A 20,545-nucleotide genomic window follows, 5' to 3' on the forward strand; every position below is an offset into this window, starting at 1 on the left:
CGTGCACAAACACGCACACACAAGCAGACACACATACACAGACACAAACTTACATGCATACGCACACACCTATTCGATTCACAATGCATTATTCTTGACTGCACACAGACAGGGGAGTAGGTCCTGATGGTACGGCTGCGTGATTCTCCTCTCCATCATTAGTCCCTATTTTGATTGTCGCTATGGAAACCCACTGCGTGTTACCCATGGCATCAAGAGCAGAAAGGGATTCGGTCGATTGAATATTCCCTTTAGAATATGGAGCCCTCACTTCTGCTTCTTGACCATGGACGATTAAACCTGTGAATGGCAATCAACCAATCAGACCAAATTAGACCTGGGAATAACATTGACTCCACTAAGTCTGGCCAAATATATATTAAGTATCCTTCATCACCTAGGTTCTTTTTCAAATCCCAAGTCAGGATTACAATGTTCCTGAGCACCAACAGTAAATAGACAGTAAGTAGCATAAGGTTGCATAATGATAGTAATTACAAAGGAGAAGCTGGGGGGAACCTCATGATGCATGTAAGGGTCCAGGGTTCACTCTCTGAGTGTGCACGAGGACAAGAGGCTGGCCTGCTACTGTAAATAGCACTCAGAGAATAAACCAAAGTGGGGAAGTCAGGGCTGAAGGCGGTAATGCATTAAATAAATATTGACTGTGTAAATACCCGCCTCTCCAAACCTCTCACAATTAACAAACCATAAATTAAAACTTGTTGAAAGAAATAACTTTTGGGGAATGACAGTTGCAGTGAAACAATTTCTAGGGAGGATTAACAGAAGGTTATATTTTGAAGGAGGGAACTGACTTGCTTTTATAGCTTTTAGACATCTGGATGTGGAGTACCCTGAAGGCTGCTGCGCAGCAACAAGTCTGCATGGGCCCAGACGGACTGGAATCAATAACATCACAGCAGGTTCGGGGGCGGGATCTAGCTTTAAAGCCATCATATCCCTCGAGCGCTATTTAATGTCCAATCTTTTTATTACAAACGTAGTTGCTCCTTCATTCATACATTTTCATGTAGGAAAAATGTAAGATTTGTTTGGAAGACTATTACTTATATATAATTTAATACAAATATATTTATTTTAAAATCACATTGAGGATACTCTGATGAGACATGGATCCTGCAGTTTCATCAAGGATACAATTCAATTATTTCTTTATATCTTTACAGAATAATTAAAGTGCAACTTACTTTTTCAGATATTAAATCGGCTGCACTTCACTGGCACTGTTGGGTGGATTTAAATATATTCTGCATAACTAATAAAAGATAACTAAGGACACATAATTATGGCTATTAAGAATATTAAATTCATTCATTATCTTTATTTTTCTTGGTATGACTACTGGGAGTTTACTTGAACAGCTCCCATAAGATTGATGAGGTGGTTTTATATTCCCACCACCTACTTTTGTAAAACTTTTGTAATATTGCAATAGACCGCTGTATCTTTGCGGATCAGAGATAGCGAAAGCAACTTTCACTTTCACTAGCTGTGTCAGTCTAAACAAAAACGCAAACACACCATAGAAGCTTCTTTATTGTAATGAACGCACACAAATATACACAAGACTTAAATAACTCTTTAACCATTTTAAGATAATCACAGACATCGAGTGCTACTTCAATCACTGCACAACACATAGCACGAGGGGAGCTGACACCCAGAAACCAGAGCCCAGAGAGACGGGTCGGGCGGGTTGAGGGAGAGAGAGAGAGAGAGAGAGAGAGGCGCGGTGCACACCCCTTTCCCCTGCCTCTCCCCACACGAAATGGAATGAATAAACGGTTGCTTATTACGACGACAGCGAGGGCTCTTCACATACACAGAAACACAGTCATCCGCGGACGCCCCTACGCATAAATATCCATGGCGACCGTTGACTCAGCTCCTCGCTGCCACGGCTTGGGCTTGCTGCTGATCGCTGGACTGCAGTTGTTTGCCCAAGTACTCCCTGTGAGGGAAAGACAACAACAACAACAACGTGCATAAGTAATCGGACGCAACACATGAGTAGAGGGACTGGTGGTTCTACCTCTGCACCGAGATGTTGCACGTTTCGATGAATTACAAAAAGATAAAGAATATTTGCAAATGTCAATATATTTGCAGATATATCGTTTGAAGAGGCAAACACAATATTTGAAATGACAAAGAAATTCAATTGCCCCTCAAATTAGTTTCAAATAGAATATCCGATGATATTTGCAAAGCGTTGTATTTTTTGCCTTGAGATTATAAAATGGGATCATGCCTAAATGTCACATTGATAGGTATCCTATATATGACATTTACAGATCTGCCATCTTAAAATATAAAAGGTCAATAAAGGCTAAAGTTATGTTTTTTTCCATGATTTTCGAAAGGCTCACACAAGCATAGCACAGAATAGAATACATGGACCTTGTTTTTTTTGTATTATGTGCTATGGTCTTATGGTCTAATTATTAATAATCATACAATCATTACTATAAAAACCCCAAGGTACAAGAGATATTATATTTAAAATCCTCAGAAAAACCTTGGAACACGACAAGGTATGACAAAGACAACCACTCTTTCGCGTTGGGTTATTTTTCTAATTGATTTTAATTTGAGCACTATGGCCTTAATGGGATAATACATAGAGCTGAGACCAGGTCAAGAGCTTTTCACTTCTACCTAGTTCAGAGTTTTGAGAGAAATCGCAATCAACACACGTACAAACCCAAGATCACAGCTTTCAAGGCAAACGATTTACCATTAACGTTGAACAATTAAATCACAGAAATCTCTTGAAAGTATTTTCCTTTTCAAACCAATTTGAGAAGATTCCGACCAAGGACATAAACTGAAACGAGAACTGTTTTCTCCCCAATTGACCCCCTGGCCTTTAAGCAGCCCACCAGGTTCATTGCCGAACCACAACAATTAAGCACATAAAACTTAATCATAAAAGTTTAAAAAATTAAAACTTTCTCCTTGGAGGCTGCTCGAAAAAGACATGATGGTTCACAATAGCCATTCAATTCAGACATTCACCGTCTACAGTTGTCATGGCATCGGCATCCTTTATAATAAGGAGCGTCAGAGGAGCCTTTCAGAAGCAATGACAGCCCACACAAGGTGAAATGGTGAGCAAGGTGTTCTGCGTCGTGCTGAGGGGGGGAAACTGGCAAGAACTGAAATGATCTCGAGTAGTCAGCTCAAACCCCGCTTAAGGGAGAAAACAAGGTTGAAAACAATAATAACAAAGGAGTGACTCAATTTGAGCATTTAGAGAGAAGATCGATATTCGACATGCAATCAATCATTCCATCGATCCTGCACTTCATATCCATCAATGATGGCAAAGCGTTGGACGTTATGTTGCCCTGTCAGTCCATTTGACATGCGGTCAGTTAAAGGCTCAGCTCAGCAGGAAAACGATAATATGAGGAATAAAGAATTCATTAATTTTATGAATCAATATCCATTAAAACTGAATATCTATCTCGTAGCTTCAGATATGTATGCAGGCACATCGTGCATGGCAGAAGAGCTCCTAGTTTAAACACCTGCGCTGCATTTTAAGTGTCTCTGTTATCTATATATCTGTATTTAATCTTCACTCGTCATTGGTTACATGCTGCAGTGTTGGACGCCCTGCAATTCAATCACTCCATGGCCACTTATGACTCGTACTAAAAAAAAAAACTTTTAATCTCTGCAATGTGAGGAAATAATATAAATTCTTCCATCGATTTTCAAGCATCCTTGAGAGTTTGTCGAGGGAGGCATATTTGTTTACGACGGACGTCGACACTTCAGCTTTCATAGTCTAAGAGAAGCAGGGACTGTATTTCTTCTTTGTAGAACAGGGCTTTTGTTTTGAGGAAAACTTTATCAGGAAGTACCACCTGACTTTCTCCTATCCCTTGGTAATTGTTATCTTGAACCAGCAAAGGGAACAAATGGAAAACAGGCCTTTGCTCGAGTGAGAAGGCCATGGCCTGCATCCCAATGAGATTATTCCCTTAACAGTGGCACCGTGCGGTGAGCGGCTTTCTGGGGCTAAAACAAATAGTTTCCCGGAGGCAGGAAACCAACTCAAGAAAGAAAAAGGCACATAAAATCAATTCAAAAAGTCAATTCAAACAAAAATAATAAACAGTTACCCCCACATACATGCATGCAAACCAGTTATCCCCACATACATACCACAAACATTACATCCTTAATATCCCCACAATCATTGTACATAGCAGCTCCCACAACATAACAGTACATACCAGCTCCCAAAACATAACAGTACATACCAGTTGTGGACCATCAGCTTCTGCACGGCCAGCAAGGCGTTGTAGCGGACGAGCTGGTCCTCATGGTGCATGTGATTCATCACCAGCTGCTTCCCTCCCAGCTGCTCGATCACTCTGCACAGGGGGGGGGGGGGGGGGGGACAACGACAAGAGAGAGAGACAGTGAGACGGACAGTGAGACAGAGAGACAGAGAGACAGACACAGTGGACACATTGTGATGCCCTGTCTGGACGACGGTGTACGGTAAAGTCTGCCAGAGGTTGCTGATGGGGAAAACTTTCAGGTGTGGGCCGGGAGAGAGTAACACTGCTCTGCAGTGTCTGCACAAAGACACTGAGAAGGAGATCTCCAAGGTCAGATCGTCGTCGTGAAACCACCGCTCAGCCAACTGAGGAAATCGTTGCGCAACGGCGATATCCTTATTTCCGTGATTGATTTCTCTTGGACAATTGATCTTCGCGACGACTAAACCTTTCGTGCCGGTCTTTCCGTGTGCAATATTTTTCGATAAAATTTGCCTCAAACTTTTCTTTTGACACTTAGAAAAAAGCCCTGAGGGTCGGGCAGGCCTCTTTAGGATGGAGCGGTGATGAAACTCTTGTACGAGCAAAATAGGAGTGATAATGGGGTACCACTGCTGAAACTAGAAAACAGTACCGTTTCCCACGTGGGTAGTGGCGCACGTACTCCCCGACGTCGTGGGCTGCCACGGCGATGACCTGGGGGTCGTCGGACACCTCCAGCAGCCGGGTGAGGATCCTGAGGGAGAGGTGTTCATCAGTAGAGCCATGCTAAACACAATCCTCTCATCAAACTCTGGTCACATACAAGATAAATCAGACGGATCAATAGGTGCTCGGAGACACAGAGAGACAGCCATATACAAATCACAGAGAGAGAGAGAGGGACACACACAGAAAGACAAGAGAGAGACAGAGACGGAGTGTTCTTCCATCACCTAGGGGCCGTTGTCATAGTCCCCCGCCTCCCCAGTCCCCAAACTGATTTGTTTTCCAGCCTGAGATCTTGCGTTAATGGAATTTTCTGCTTGATGAAATAGTTTCATCTGGACCAGCTAGCCGCTGGCAAGGCCAGGGCATTGTCTCTGCATTGTAGCCGTAGCTCTACAGGTAGGGTTTGGCTGAAAAGCAATACTCCTGCCATGTCTCATTGAGACAGCCAACTGTTCAACTACACACCGGTCATATGAAGGAAATATTATTAGGTGTATTTATGGTTTAATGTCGGCTAGATGGAAGTTGTGACACGACATCTCCCAAATTGAAACAAAAGGGGGTCACGTGTTCTACAAGCAATACAAGTAAGCTTACTTGAGGAGCTCGTAGTTCTTCTCGTTCAGGCGGACGGCGTTCTCCCGCCAGAACTTCTCAGACTTGTGCACCGGGCTCCACTCAAGACGACCCGACTTCAGCTCCGAGCTGTACTCGTCAAACGAGCTAATGGATGGAAAAACAAATACAGAACAGAGAGGTGAGGAAGGAATGGTGCACGCGAGTCTCATAGAGCCCACTTGTTATTGTTAAAAGGAGCCGTTTTCAACCGCCTATAATTTAGGTGGTTGAAATCCTAAAACTGCTAGATGCCACCCAATTCCGCACACTGCACCTTTAAAACAACAGATTAAAACTACTAATCTAGAAGTTTTAAAACTAGTCACACTAAATTCAAAACAAAGGGAAGCTTATACAATCTTAGAAATTGCATAAAACCCCAAGAAGTTTTAATAACAATTAAAATATATTAATACCAAAAAAAACAAAAAACAAGCATCAAACCCAAGTCTCAAAGAAGAGCCTATTGGTTATGACATAGAGCAACCCAAGGGCTGCAGAGGACGACTGGCGGAGTGAGAGCCATGGAGGGGTCTGAGCCAGGGGTCTGACGGTCACCTGAGGTCCTGCACGCTCTCTCCCAGCTTCTCCAGGAGGAACTTGATGTCCTCCGAGATGTCCTCGTCGTCGTACTTCTGCTGGTCCAGGTTCTCCAGCTGCTTGAGGACCTTGCACTGGATCATGGCCAGGGCGTACTCCTGGCGGGTCTCCTTCTCGCCGGACTTCTCCAGCACGTTCTGGGAGGGAGCGCGCTCAGAAGTCAGTCACTACAAAACGATACAAATGCGATAATGAACCAACTCTGTAAAAGTTTGAGGGTTCAGAGTTCAGCGGCGGTAGCTCAGGAGGTAGAGCGGCTATGACTGGTCACCGCAAGGTCGCTAGTTCGATCCCCGGCTCCTCCTAGTATCGGAGGTGTCCCTGAGCAAGGCACCTAACCCTAACTGCCCCCGAGGAGCTGGCTGTTGCCTTGCATGGTTGACTCCGTCGTCGGTGTGTGAATGTGTGCATGAGTTTCAATATTGTGGCAATATTGTAAAGCGCTTTGGATAAAAGCACTATAGAAATGCAGTCCATTTTCCATTCAGAAAAAACATAGAACTGTGAGTGGGATTGAAAGGGTCGAAATACAAAGACATAAATATAGATGTTTTCTCACAGTGCAGAGAATAAAAGGTATATTTAAAAAAATATGCACTATTCAGATTCATGCCTCCAAAACAACATTTGTATTTGTAAGACTGAAAACAGAAAAAAAAGCAAGAGTTGAATGCACTATGGGGAATATGTTTGCAGTTGCCTCATTGTATGCAGATTCCATGGCTCTTCAGGAGCCCGGCTGGTGTTTCGAGCATTCAACACAGACACAAAGAGTCAGATAGACTAAGCAACGGCAGAGAAGGAAAACCACCACTCCGGGCAGAGCTATGATGAAACTGCATTATAAAAGCTCACACCCTCTGCTGTTAAGGACGCACTAGACACTGCAGACCGGAGGCAGATTGAAATTCGTATTTAAGTTTTTAACGACATGAACGGTACATACTAGAGGATTGGATTTGGGGTTAGGAAGCTGGATATGATTTCTTTTAATCATTGCATTCTCAATAATTGTGTGCGAAACCTTGAAATACACCCGAAGTACTATAATCAACATAAATCAGTCATTTAGCAGTGGGGAGCAGAGGGTTCTGATATGGCATGCTGATTAGACCCCAAGCAATTACACCCTCCAAAAGACAAGACTACCAAAAGCAGGACCAACTTTTGGAAATATGTAAGGAATAATCACAGAGAGGCAGGGCAATAAACAGTTTGATATGCCCGGCTCGTGGACGGCTTACCTTCCACGAGCCGGGCATATCAAACTGTTTATTGCCCTGCCTTGAGGTGATTATTCAGTTTATTCTACTTCTCGCCGGACAACATAAAACAATTCAAATACTTTAATAATTAGCCTTTCCCTTATTCGTATTGCATGCTTATTAAATGTATACTCTGTTTAAGTTCATCTCCCTCGAAAAGTAGTTCCCTTTAGAACTAGTGAATAACGTTAGCTCAGCTGTAGGTAACTCGTTTCTATAGCAACCACACAAGGCTGCATCTGATCACTAGTTTAATAATGTAGTTGCTACATTCGTATCAAGTCAGCTTTAATGACGATCGATCAAACATGCACTCACTAATTCCAAATAATTTTTATTTGCAATAAATGTAGGCTATAACAAAGAAGAAGATAGAAAACGATACAATCTACTGTGCTCAGTCAGCAGCAAGTAGAACCGACAAGTCAGCGGGCAATATGCCGGATTAATGCACCCCTCCCAGCCAATCACAATCGAGCAATCTTAAATGAAGTAGAATAAAAATGCTTAATTTACAATTTAAATGTTCCACACACTCTCCCGACCAGTGAAAAACCTCTCTTAAACTTACACCCTCTCCTAAAAGGTTGTATCAGCGATGCTAGGCCGAAACATAAATGATCACATTCATCTGATCTTTCCTCTCGATCCGCTGGCTGCCCGCCCCATAAGCAGGCCGTCCAAAAAAACACATCTCTGTAGGCAGCCTGTGCTCAGAGATCGTACGCAAAAACAAATGGTACTACCAACCACTCAAAACCAAAATAAATAGTGTTCCAATCACTGGCAAGGGGTGGGTGTGGTGGGGTTTTGCACTGAGTTCATGATTGTTTTTACTGGATGCACGAAACACGGGAGGGAGGGGCGAGCTGGCTCTGGTTGTTTGGGATCTCACTTCAAATACCGACAGAAGTGACGTCACCCAACATCGCTGATACAACCTTTAAATCGAAACCCTCTCTTAAAAACCGGATATAGTACTTTGTATAAAATAACCACTCTGATGGAATGATGTGATGCATAGTTACGGAGCTGGTCACAGCGCTGGGAGCTGGTGCGTGAAACAGCACCAAACCGTGGAAGTGTTTAACTAAGCTGAGTCACAAAGGGGCACTGAGCTGTGCTGAGCAACCGACATCGAAACCAGCGGCACGACTGTGGTCATCGTCGAAAATGTAATAATCAAAAAAGGAAAAAAAACAACACTGCAATTCTTTTACACAAATCCTGTTCTTCAAAACAAAAACAAAAAATGAAAACCTCTCATTCACAGCTTATACTGACAACTTTTGTCTCTATTTTGATTGCCCACGTTTTCAGTCTTGGACATCAAATAAGCAAATAAAATATCCATTTAGCAGAAAGAGACGAATTGTGCCATGGCCTCTAATATATTCCTGACAAGAGGCATGGAAAGGGAGAATTAATTATCTGCAAATAGCCGAGCGGGGAACGGAGCACTGCTTTTAGGACTACACTTAATGCCCAACAGACTACCTGAGCCGTGTCCATGCGTCGCAGAAAGACGCAACATCACCATAAAATTGCATTAATGTGTTTATGTGGCTGTGCCTCTTCACGGTCGGCCTCACTTTGTTACGAAACGAGTTCATCACGGACTGAATTTGCTGTGATGAGAGTGAAGGATAATTAGAAACAAAACATGCAGAGCACGAATATTGACACAAAAGCACGACTTACTCGTGACCCATCACTTCGTGTTCTGCAAACAAACGTCTCAACCGCCAACAAACGAGTGTCTATGTGTCCATGAGCTGGACACCTCACCCTAACTGCTCCCGACGCGCTTGCTGTAGCCTTGCATGCTTTACACCGCCGTCGGTGTGTGAATGTGTGCATGAATGGGTGAATGTTGGATAATATTGTGAAGCGCCTTGAGTGGCCACTGGTTAAAAAAGCGCTATATAAATGCAGTCCATTTAGTCCATTTACCAGACGCATTAAGACCCAACCATATCCCCGACATATATATACTAGTGCAGAGGTCTTCAACAGGGGATCCGCGACCCCTAGGGGGTCCGCAGAGGTACTGCAGGGGGGGGGGGGGGGGGGGGTCGCGCAAGTTTTGGTTAACATGAATCCAACACACTAGCCGTGTTTACGTAGACACTTTTGATCCAATTTCTAATCGGAATAGATCTTTTCCTATAATGCGATCCGAATGTACTATATATATATGGCATTTACTAAAGTAGTAAGCGTACGTTCGTACGTACGTATGTACGTACGGTCTTTTGCGCACACCTGACACATCTGGGCTGGCTGCGACATTTTTTTATGTATTTGATTTTAATGAGAGCCCTGCCTGCTCGTTCAATTACGAAGAAGGACAGCACAGTGACGTCAGTTTCTCGTCCGGTCTTTATATCTACCCCCTCCTCCGCCACAAACAATACGTATTTGGATGAGAGTAAGCAGCGAAGACTGTTGGGAGAGAGCAGTGAAATAGTCAGCCAAAGACGTTGACGTTGCTTAGCAACCGGACACGCTGGGGTAGATAAGTTACCGGACTACTCACGTAGTGTTAACAAAGACAGTGAAAGACATCACTAATTTTCGTTTCCACATTAATGTTGTAAAAATGTCCATTTGAATAGCTTTTATGCATGATTACATGCAATTGACCGACATTATTGATCTTGGCAGGTATCAGTTTATCACGTTATGCTATGTTTATGAATGGCAGTGGCATGGTCACCCTACTCACTGTACGTTGCACATGTTTAAAATAAAAACATGAATATATGAACCTGTGTATTATTTGAATGTCTTAGTATTGAATGCAAAATAACAAGGTACATTTATACATGGCACTATAGGACCAGTTTAATATAAAACACAATTTTATACAATATGTAAGTAGGGTAGGGGGTCCCCGCTCCAGCTCTCCATCAGTTTGGGGGTCCTTGGCCTGGAAAACGTTGAAGACCTCTGTACTAGCGGGATACTGAGAAACGTCTTTTGATTCCTTTGTATGTCTGGTACATGTGATGAAATTGGCACTAAAGCTGCCTTTGACTTTGACTTAACATGCCCACTCCATCTTGAAAGAGTGATATTTGGGATAGACGGGCGCCTTACCCGGAAGGCGGCCAGGATGATCCGCGTGACCTTCTCCTTGACAGACTCCTGCAGGATGTCGGAGAGCGCCGGCACCACGTTGTAGCGCCGGAGCTGCTCGCAGAGCTGGGGGCTGAAGGCCAGCAGCCACACGCAGAAGATCATCTGGTACTGCAGCTGGAAGCCACACTTGTTGCTCAGCACGGCCGTGATGCTGACGGGGGAGAGAGAAGACACACACACACACACACACACACACACACACACACACACACACACACACACACACACACACGGCAAGAAAATTATAAAAAAAGGATAGAGAGGGTGAACCCAATTTAACACTCCGTGAAATGTACCTAAAGCTCGTTTCCTTTTATCCTTTCAGTAACTGGCATTCAATTTAAAGTGCTATTGATTCACCTGCACAATGCATGTGTAAAAAGTTTAAGTCTTACGCATAGCGTAGGCATGAATGATATTTGACTACCTGTACAACGAATACAAACACCCTTTCAAAAGAAGGGCAAGTGCTATGTCAATCACGGAAACGCTTGACATTTATCCTGAGGCCCACCGCACACACTCTCTGTAATACCCAACTCCACAGTAACAATGAGGGTCGGCTGCTGAAGGCTTCAAACTGTAGCGCTCACCAGTTTACACCGTCAGCCTCCACCCAGGCGAACCTGTACTCGTTGATCCTGAGCATGAGCTGCAAGCACCCGGCCACACACTGGACATACTGGGAGCTCTGCAACACACACACACACACACACACACACACACACACACACACACACACACACACACACACACTTAGAAGGGATGGGCTAGGCGGAGTTGCCTTTGCGGGAGACGGGCAGAACGTGATAGTGGTAAAAGGTTTAGTATCGACAGAGCAAGACCATTCCAGAGAAAGGGGTAAGGTGGATATCAGGCAGAGACAGCACAAAGTGATTAAGACCGTGTCTGTGAAAGGCATTCCCACCTCCGACCTGACACAAGGCATTGCACATGCGCGCAGGGGTAGACACATGCTAGATTGCGCGCGCACACACACACACACAGACGGACGCAGATACACACAAAAGAGAAACGAGAGAGTGTGGGGAAGGAGGAGGTCCCAGCACACCTGAGCAGGAAGAGAAAACGTGAATGGTACGCGAGATTAGAGTAGAGCAGCTTGAGAAGAGAGAAAGGCTTAGATTAATGTGCACACAACTTGGGTCTGGCAGGCGGAAAAGGGAAAAGGAAGGAGGGCTATAAGGAGGAGAAACTGGTTAGAGAAAAGAAAGAGTGAGAGAGAGCGCAAAGTTGATTACGTGGCATCAGCAGGTTTTTGGGATATCAACTGTACAGGAAATCAATGCCGTCTTAAAAGTCCTATGAAGAGACTACTGGTGCCGTTGCAGCGGCGAATGCTTCTCCCGTGTCGAGTGTTCCGTGTATTTCTGGGCCAAAGTGGGGTCCCTGCATGCACTATAGGCAATTAAGCATTAGGGAGCACTTGCTTAAAGACATGCAATTTGCACTTGGGGATCACAGCCTAACCGGTGGCAGCCAACACCATGCTGTCTTAATGGACACTTCCACACTGTATCTGGCAGACTAAAGCAGTACTGCTGCACTAGATCATTGGCAAAAAAAATAAAACGCTCCGCTAATTGCACACGCACATCTGACAAATCCGTGCACACCATTATGGAGAGCACTTTTCCCTGTATTCGCGCGGGGTAATTCTCTGCCCGCGGGAGTGATCGTAAAGCCTGCAAAGAGGAAATCATTTATCAAGCATGCAAAAAAACTAAGTGAAGCAGCACACAACCGACTCCGCCATAGGCACAAATGCTGTCGTTGCTCTCGTGCTCAAAATTGTTTTCCTGCTCGCTCTGATATTTTTTGTGCTCGCACAGGTTTTTCTTTTAGCACTGAGTGGGCGGAGCTGACAATGTTAATTTTTTTGTATCCCTAAGTGGGATTGGGTGCTCTAACCTTTTTGTTTATTCAGAACAAATATACTAGCATTTTTCTAGAGCACGAGGGCAAAGTCATCATTTGCGTGCAAGGGGGTCGCAGTTTCTTGGTGCTTCACTCCATGTGCGCGCTCAATGAATGATTTTCTTTTCGCAGGGTATATCATCATTGCTCTGGCGGGCTGAGAAATACCACGCAGCGATGCACTAGAAGGGCTCACATCGGGCACACGGCAGTGTGATTCGCGCACGCTCGCAAAGTAATTGTTGCTCACGATTTTTTGGCAGGGATTGTGCCGTACCCTACATGTGGTTCACTTAAGCCTGGGGCTCCAAAAGGAAAAGCAGCTGGAGGGAGATACAAGTGAGAAGAATGAAGTGGTAATGACCGGATGGGAGGGTGAGAGAGAGTGTAGGGGGAGAAGGTAGAAGAGAGCCCACAGAAGCCAGCTTGCACAGACCCTCCCCTCCCCATCGAGGTCATGGGGCAGAGGGGGGGGGGGAAGCATCCGGGCCTCTTAAGGTGACCTACTCCATTCATACTCACTTCACTGGGGGAAATAGTCCCTGCGCCAAGGCCTGATTCAGGACCTGTACCATGAAGGTTCTACCAGGAGATACAAAACAGAGATGGCTCATACATCTCACCACTTTCAGCAGCAGTGCCGCTTATATAAGACACATTAAATAAATAAATAAATAATAAATAAATAACCCCCCCGGTGCCTTTCAGGGAAACAAAGGATACATTTGCTGCTTTGGGGGAAATAAATAGGCCGATTTATGTTTACTAGGTAAAAGCAAAAGACAAATCCCCTTTTAAGTAATTTCTCATCCTCCACACCAGTGTGTTGCAAAGTGCTTCATAATTGAAACCTATCAGACATCAAAACAAGAAACGCATCACAACAAGCCAGGGCTGATCTTCATGTTTATATTTCTAAAGTGGCGTAGGATTGTTTCTACCGCTATCAGCTTAAAAGACAACGATATCCCTCTAAATAGGAAGCTTGCTGCATGTAGAAATATGATGTTACGTACAAAACAAATAAAGATTTATTCATCCAAACTTTAAATACATAGTGAAGGTCCTATGATAATTCAAACTGCAGTGAAGTTGAGGCATGATACAAAATTAAATGAGTCAACATCCTTTTTTGGCTGGTTGTAAAGATGACTAAGGAATTCAATGATTGAAAATACCGTTTCATATTGTGGTCTGCTTTCTTAATCATAGGCTGTTCGTAAAAAGTTAGGATCCCACTCAAATCCCATGGCTCTGCATTTACCTGGGAACTGAGCTGAGTTTTGATCCAGTTGAAGTAGTAGTTGAGGTCACTGCCCTCCATAAGTTCACGACCCCAGGCTGCCAGCTTTGCAATGATCCTTGCAGCCTATAGAAAAAAGGGAGAGGACCCAACATCAACCAATGAAAACATTTAAACATGATAAACAGTTTGACTGCCAGAGTACGACACAATACTAAGTCTTGACAATTTAGACTTTATATTGACAAAAAGCAGCTTCTGAAACCACATAACGAATGACATTTTTCCTACCACGCTAAACAACACAAATATAAACATGCATTTAAATTGTATGCGCATATTATATTTAACCAAGCGGGAATTGACTACAGCAGGGAGTCCGAACGATTCACAAGGTCACCCTACAGACCTCATTTGTGCATGACAAAATAAGGAATAAAGGAAGAGTGAAAAGCCACGACCCCCATCAACATGCAAATCACCTCTCGTCCTCTACGCTGCCTGCACCTACTAATTCCGCCACCAAATTGCAATTCTGCTGCAAAACAGAAGCCGAGGGCTTTCTGTGATCTCCCCTCAGCCTCCATGCAGGGAGGCAGAAGCCCATTTGCTACAGGCACAACTTCAGCTGAGGGCAAATTGACCCACATGTATTCAAAGATGAACAGGGGCCTCATTAAAATAAAATGAATCATTCCATGAAAAAGGTTTGTTTTTCATGGAATGATCCTGTATGAGTGGTGGGACTTCTGGGGGCCGTTATAAGGAACAAGTAAAAAGTGTCTGCATGGCGGGAGAAGCAGTATGGGGGCAGTATGCGGGGGGCTGCGGGGTGCCATCTGGTAGTGTTGTTTGAGCTGCATGGGTGCCGGCCTCTCCCCATCACTTGCATTGGGGCTGTGAGGTTGGCTCTCTCGTGGTTCAAAGATCTGTCATCATCAGGGGAATCGAATTGCCTGTTTTTTCGTCGAAAATGGGGGAGTCTGATTTGCGAGGAATTATTGATAATTGAATTAATTATTTCATGATTGGAAACGGTTCATTGCAGAGAAGAGGAGTGGGCAAAACATTTCTGAATCTTTTTAATTACTGCTGCATTCTAGCATTGCGAGACCCAGCTAGATGAATCCAATCACAACACCAAACTTGCAATTCCCTCAGCTCACCAGCCAGAGTGTCTCAATGTCACACTCAGATGATGGCATAACCTTGGCATGCACATTTGAAACTGCCAAGCCCCCTTCCCGTCACAAGCATAAGTTGAGCAGAGAGCTCATTTCAACTTAATCCTGAGGTTGGCTGATTTTGGCATATTGAGCATGAATGTCATTAGCGATATCCACTCATTATTTGATATGAACCAGATATAACATGGTCGTCAGTATTGAATCAGCTAAACTGAAAATGTATCTCATGTGGACCACGTCAGTAGTTTCGGAGAAAGAATGAGTCAGATATACGCACATCACTTTAGTTCACCATCATAGGTAGGAACGTGTGATATAATTCTGCATCTCATTCTTTCTGTGCGATTGTGTGCGTGCATACGGGTGCTTGCGGGTGCGTGTCTGTGTGTGCGTGTGACAGACCTCAGACATCAACAGCCATCTCACAGACATCAACAGCTATCTCACGGCCCAGCACAGCCCCGTGGTGGGGCCCACAGCCCCGTGGTGGGGCCCACAGCCCCGTGCTGGGGCCCACAGCCCCGTGCTGGGGCCCACAGCCCCGTGGTGGGGCCCATAGCACCGTGGAAGGGCCGTGGCGAGGGCCCTGACTCACCATGTGGACGGTGAAGAGGTCCTGGCGGTTGAGCATGGGCAGGAAGTAGGACCAGGCCGTGTTCTTGGTCTTCTTGGCGTAGTCAAAGAAGATGTTCACCCTCTGATGGTTTTCCTGAGGACATTAAGAAGGCTTGTGTGTGTGTGTGTGTGTGCACAGGAGGCGATTTGTGAAAAAAAACAACAACGCTTTTATTCATGAAAATAAAATCAAGGATTTCAGAACTCACTAATTTTACTCATCAAGTAGCCGAGCGCAATATTATTACTCCTACAGCCTGTCTTGAACTTTACTCATGCAGACATAGGGGCTTCGATCAGGATCAACAAAATAAAAACATACTATAATTGAATCCCCCTTCCAATACCACGGATAGTTCCACTCGGCTAGGCCTGCCAAAACACTTATTTATGAACTTCAATCGATGTCATCTTTTGTCTCTAGGGGCCCGAGGGCTGACAGTGCCTTTTTAATTTCGGATTTTATCATTCTATCGCACAATAGACGAAATAAAAGCGCTTGACTGTTTCAAATAGTAATAATTTAGGTTTCTCTCACACACACACATCAAGCCACCCCCATAAATCAAAGGCCAACAAACGTATAGGTCTGTGGACTTCAAAACGCTAACCCAACTCTGACACAAGGTGTAATCTGCTATATTAAATTACAGTTATCAGCCGTGACTGTAATATGCCATGTTTTACCAATACATTATTTTCAGTAGGAATGCAAACTGCCATGTAGTTATACACTCGTACGTATATTCAACTTGCATCACATAAATCTGATATCAAGTATCAAGTATCAATACATTGAGCTACAAGAACGAGCTGCAAAGTGCATAAAGCCAAAGAAACAGAGACCCTATCAGAGACCTTTGTTCAAGCGACAGTGTGGAGCTGTAGGTCACAAAGCATTAAGTGACGTTTGTGTTTACCTGCAGGGTGTCATCGATCAAGGTTAGGATGTACTGGACTGTTTGCTCCTTGGATATATGAGCCATCAGGTTTAGGAAGGTCTTGGCACACTGAGCACATAGGAGGAAAAACAAAATGAGCTGGAATACAAGCATGCATTTTAATGCCATTGTGCACGTATTGCAGGGTTTATTCGAAGGTCAACAGGTGCAAGAATAACATGGATTGGTCAGGAATAGTGACATAAGTTACTGGTATGCTGTTGTATGTAAGCGAGGTGTCTCTGGTGTGAAGAATGACTAACATTTTTAAATCTGCAGTATGTTTAACCATTAGCAACCTCTAGTGGTTGAGTTGTAGCTACGGTTACTGTAGTCTGAGATCGTGGACCAGAATGAAACCCTTTATAGAGAAAGAATCCCTGATTGGATTGACTCCTGGATGGGCACATTTTATTCTTGAAAAAGCTCCCAGTACAGAGTGTTTTTAATTGAGTAAACAGCTGCAGTAGAAAAGTAACATAGTGCAGGTTTAAATGTACAATATGAAGAAAACTTAGTTAGCAAGAGATAAAGTAATATATATCTTGCTTGAGAAACTATCTCAGAAACCGGGATGGTTGGTCATAGTCAAGGTGAAACATTCTGTGGGCAAACTCTTTGGATGGGTAGAAAGACCAAATTCAACAATATAGAAGGCAAATATGAGAATTAGAGAATAGAGATAATTACGAAATATTCACAGAACCTGATGGCCTTCATTTGTCAGGATGGTCTGCTTCTCCTCAGAGTGAGCCACCTCAAACTTCTTGATGAACTCACAGTCTTCTGCAGAAATCATCTGACCCCTGTGAGAAAACAATATTCCCACCAAAAATGTCAGATGGATTCTGAAACACAAACTGATTTAAAGCTTTAATACGAAGTTACGTTACACATATACATTGACAATTTACTATTGCTATCTCACAATTCAAAGTGTTATGCCAATTGTAATAGCTCTGATAAATTGCCAAGCAAGATCATTTATACAGTTGAAAATATACCTCAAAAAGACAAATGTACATTAACAGCCACTCTATAATTGCTGTGAATATCTTACGATTTCCTCTCAAAGAAAGACACAGGGGCAGCATTCCATTAGTTGTTAGCTCTTGGCTGCTTCCCAAATATCCAGATGTTTTCCCTTGTAGCCACCTCCCCTTATATGTAATAAGTTATTTGCCGATTGCAATCAGGCCTATGTTATTAGACAAGGCAAAATGCAATGTCTTAATGTTGTGATTCGCTGTGATCATAAATGGTGAACGTCGCTTTGAAATACACTTCAGCAGCTCAGTTATCTCATTTTAACGCAATTTTTTTTCTTCCTGCTCGTCTTCTTGAGGGTTAAATGAATGAGCAATAGGAATCCTAGGATGTAGGATTTAGTTTTGGAACAAAGCCAGGGAAGGTCAAATGGAATATGCGATAGAAGTGTCAAATGTATTTTAATTTATATAATATTTTGTTTCTGTTGAGTTAATGGCATCTAGGCAACCATTTCTCTATTTATGTAACCTTATTTCATATGAAGGCTCTTTAAGAGTGGGTTGAATATTTCAATGAAATAAAATTCCTTTCCATAATTTTCTCACATGGATAAAATAAAAAATAATCAATTCCTAAATGTCCTTGTATTCTGCTTGGAAACCACATGTATGCCTGTACAGCCAAAATGAGGAAGTGTTAATGGTGCGTTCCTGAATCCTCTGACGCCAGCCTTCCGAGTTATACTTTTGACGTAATTTCCGGTCTCGGAGCATTTATAGCGTTCCTGTTCGTCTTTGTGATTGTGACTGGCTAGTCGTTGTTTATTGATAGCTACATAAGCCCCTTTAGCAAACCAGCCCGAAAGCAAACAACACAACTTTACGTTGTATTGCACGCACAGCAAGACCATGCAATGTATGCGACCGGAATAAAGTAGCAATGTAATCAAGGGTGTAAGAGCATTTAAAATCAACATTAAAATGACCAACGTGGTACAAATACAAAGAAAATAAACCTCTTCACAGGCGCAGCAATTTTGTTGAGAGCGTAATCACTGCTCTCAGTCTACTCTCAGAATTCCAAAAGAAGAAGACAAAAAGGGGATGTGCCTCTGAGAAATGACGCAAGAAATCTGGGAGATCTTCAACTTTCGACTCAGAAGTCTGGCGTCCGAGGATTGAGGAACACACCATTAGCATTGGGACAGTGAGTCACCAGTCACAGACTGAGAAAAACTGAACCATAGTCAGAGAAGGACACCATGTAACAAGACTGTGTGTACTTCAATCAGCCATGCTAAACAGTAGAGAAAATGGGAACCAGCCCTTCAGAAGGGAGATGGCCTAACAACTGGAAAGTCACTGGCTCAAAGCGGAGCTCCTACTGGCTAAAGTGTAAAGCATATTTTGAGCCAGACCCCTAGCTGTTTACTACTCACAACAAGCTATTTGTTGCCTTTTCTCATTAGCTTCCCCTTTAGGGTTGACTGTGTGCATGGAGGTGAATGTGAGCCATCAAAACTCAAGCACAAATCTGACTGGCTTTGGCGGGGAGAAAAACTTCATGGAATAAAGAAGATGAAATTGAGGTTTTCATGAAATAGTTCAACGCCAACATGAGTTAAACATAAACAAATGACCATGCTATGTGGAACAGTATAGGCTACTGGTTTCTACTTACTGGAGGTAGGACTGCCAGTTGACCTGATTGGCCCGAACCTCTGCTGCCTTGGCAGCGATGATGTTGGTCGGGACCGCCGCGTCCACAGCACCTCGGATGTCCATCTTGTCTTAGTTGATCTAGCAGTCTGGGTCTAGTTTAAAATGGAACTTCACCTAGGTGGATTCAGCAACAAGAACGATAAATCCAAGGTAGTATTCTAGGTCCACTGTATTCATCATGGCATCTCGTGCAAAGAACTTGGATCCAAATCCCATGAACTGTTTGTAATATATGCAATATAAGCAAAGTATTTGCATGATGAAGATCTAATATATAGAAAAGAGCCTTAATAAATAATCTCCAAGTGGTTCTGGAGAATAGCTTACCACATAGGACTGGCCCCTATATAAATACATCACCAAATTAATGTGAATGGCTAAGGAATTACATTTGAACGCTAATAGTTTTCATTCTGTACAAAAATAACAGCCATGGGGGTGTGATGAATGATCCGTGTGTACTGCTAGCTAACTTCAGAGATATTAGATTTTAGGTCATGCTAACAGAGCCAATGTCACGACTTGACACAGTCCTGTCGCACAACGAAATAATGCAGCATTTCACACAGTAACGTCGCACCAGTGTGACTCTCTAGTGGGTTTATGTGAAATACGTTAGATCGCTTAGGGACGGTGGGTTACCCAACGATGGCGATAGAAATAATCATAAGACCTGCTGCTAACCTGCATAGCAAGGCTGAGTTCACATGCTAGGTGCTGCTAAACCTACAGCGTCGCTGTCTAATTAAAACACAATGTCAATATACATACACGGGCATACATGCGAACCGTAATTTCACTAGTAAATCATAAAGGAGAACAAAAGAGAGACATATGTCCCATACTCACACACAGTTTGGCTTCATTCGGCGAACAAGACAGCTGACCGATAGCGCGTCACGCTCTGTCATGTGACCCAGATCACATGTTGTAGTACTACTCCAGTGGCCGAGGTAAAAGCAAGTTGGAAATAGTTATGTTATTGTGCATTCTTTCATTATCATATGTTTTTTAAGAATATTCATAGCAGTTTTAATTTAATCTTTTATTTGGTATTGTTTGCATCTTGCTTTTTAAACGGAAAATGCTATAGCCATGCTACGTTTGTGTGTGTTTGCCGTAGTTCTACTGTAGGCCTGTAGGGATGCAATATTGTATCTGTTTCATTTAGGCCAATTAAAATGTGTATGTCCGTCATTTTAATGATTACTATAATGCTCAACCAAATATAGGCTAGACAACATGAAAAG

General features: G+C 43.3%; 1 protein-coding gene across 4 annotated transcripts; it reads right to left on the reverse strand.

The window, feature by feature from the left end:
• Window positions 1-1,542: 1,542 nt before the first annotated feature.
• atp6v1h (ATPase H+ transporting V1 subunit H) lies at window positions 1,543-20,247 on the reverse strand. Of its 4 annotated transcripts, none has more exons than XM_060058428.1 (14): window positions 20,145-20,247; window positions 19,255-19,409; window positions 17,291-17,390; window positions 16,564-16,653; window positions 15,624-15,737; window positions 13,863-13,967; window positions 13,121-13,180; window positions 11,254-11,351; window positions 10,619-10,811; window positions 6,210-6,388; window positions 5,631-5,756; window positions 4,957-5,058; window positions 4,299-4,412; window positions 1,543-1,975 (listed from the first exon to the last, which is right to left on the reverse strand). In XM_060058428.1, exons 2-14 carry the CDS (start codon window positions 19,356-19,358, stop codon window positions 1,906-1,908), a joined length of 1,455 nt encoding a protein of 484 aa, XP_059914411.1. In that variant the 5' UTR covers window positions 19,359-19,409; window positions 20,145-20,247; the 3' UTR covers window positions 1,543-1,905. The 4 variants fall into 4 exon arrangements, with proteins under 4 accessions (XP_059914411.1, XP_059914410.1, XP_059914412.1 ...); XM_060058427.1 differs by having other exon boundaries at window positions 20,067-20,146; XM_060058429.1 differs by lacking the exon at window positions 20,145-20,247 and adding an exon at window positions 19,980-20,143.
• Between the last annotated feature and the right edge of the window lie 298 nt (window positions 20,248-20,545).

Source organism: Gadus macrocephalus, chromosome 8 (assembly GCF_031168955.1).
Source record: "Gadus macrocephalus chromosome 8, ASM3116895v1".
Taxonomy (NCBI): Eukaryota; Metazoa; Chordata; class Actinopteri; order Gadiformes; family Gadidae; genus Gadus; species Gadus macrocephalus.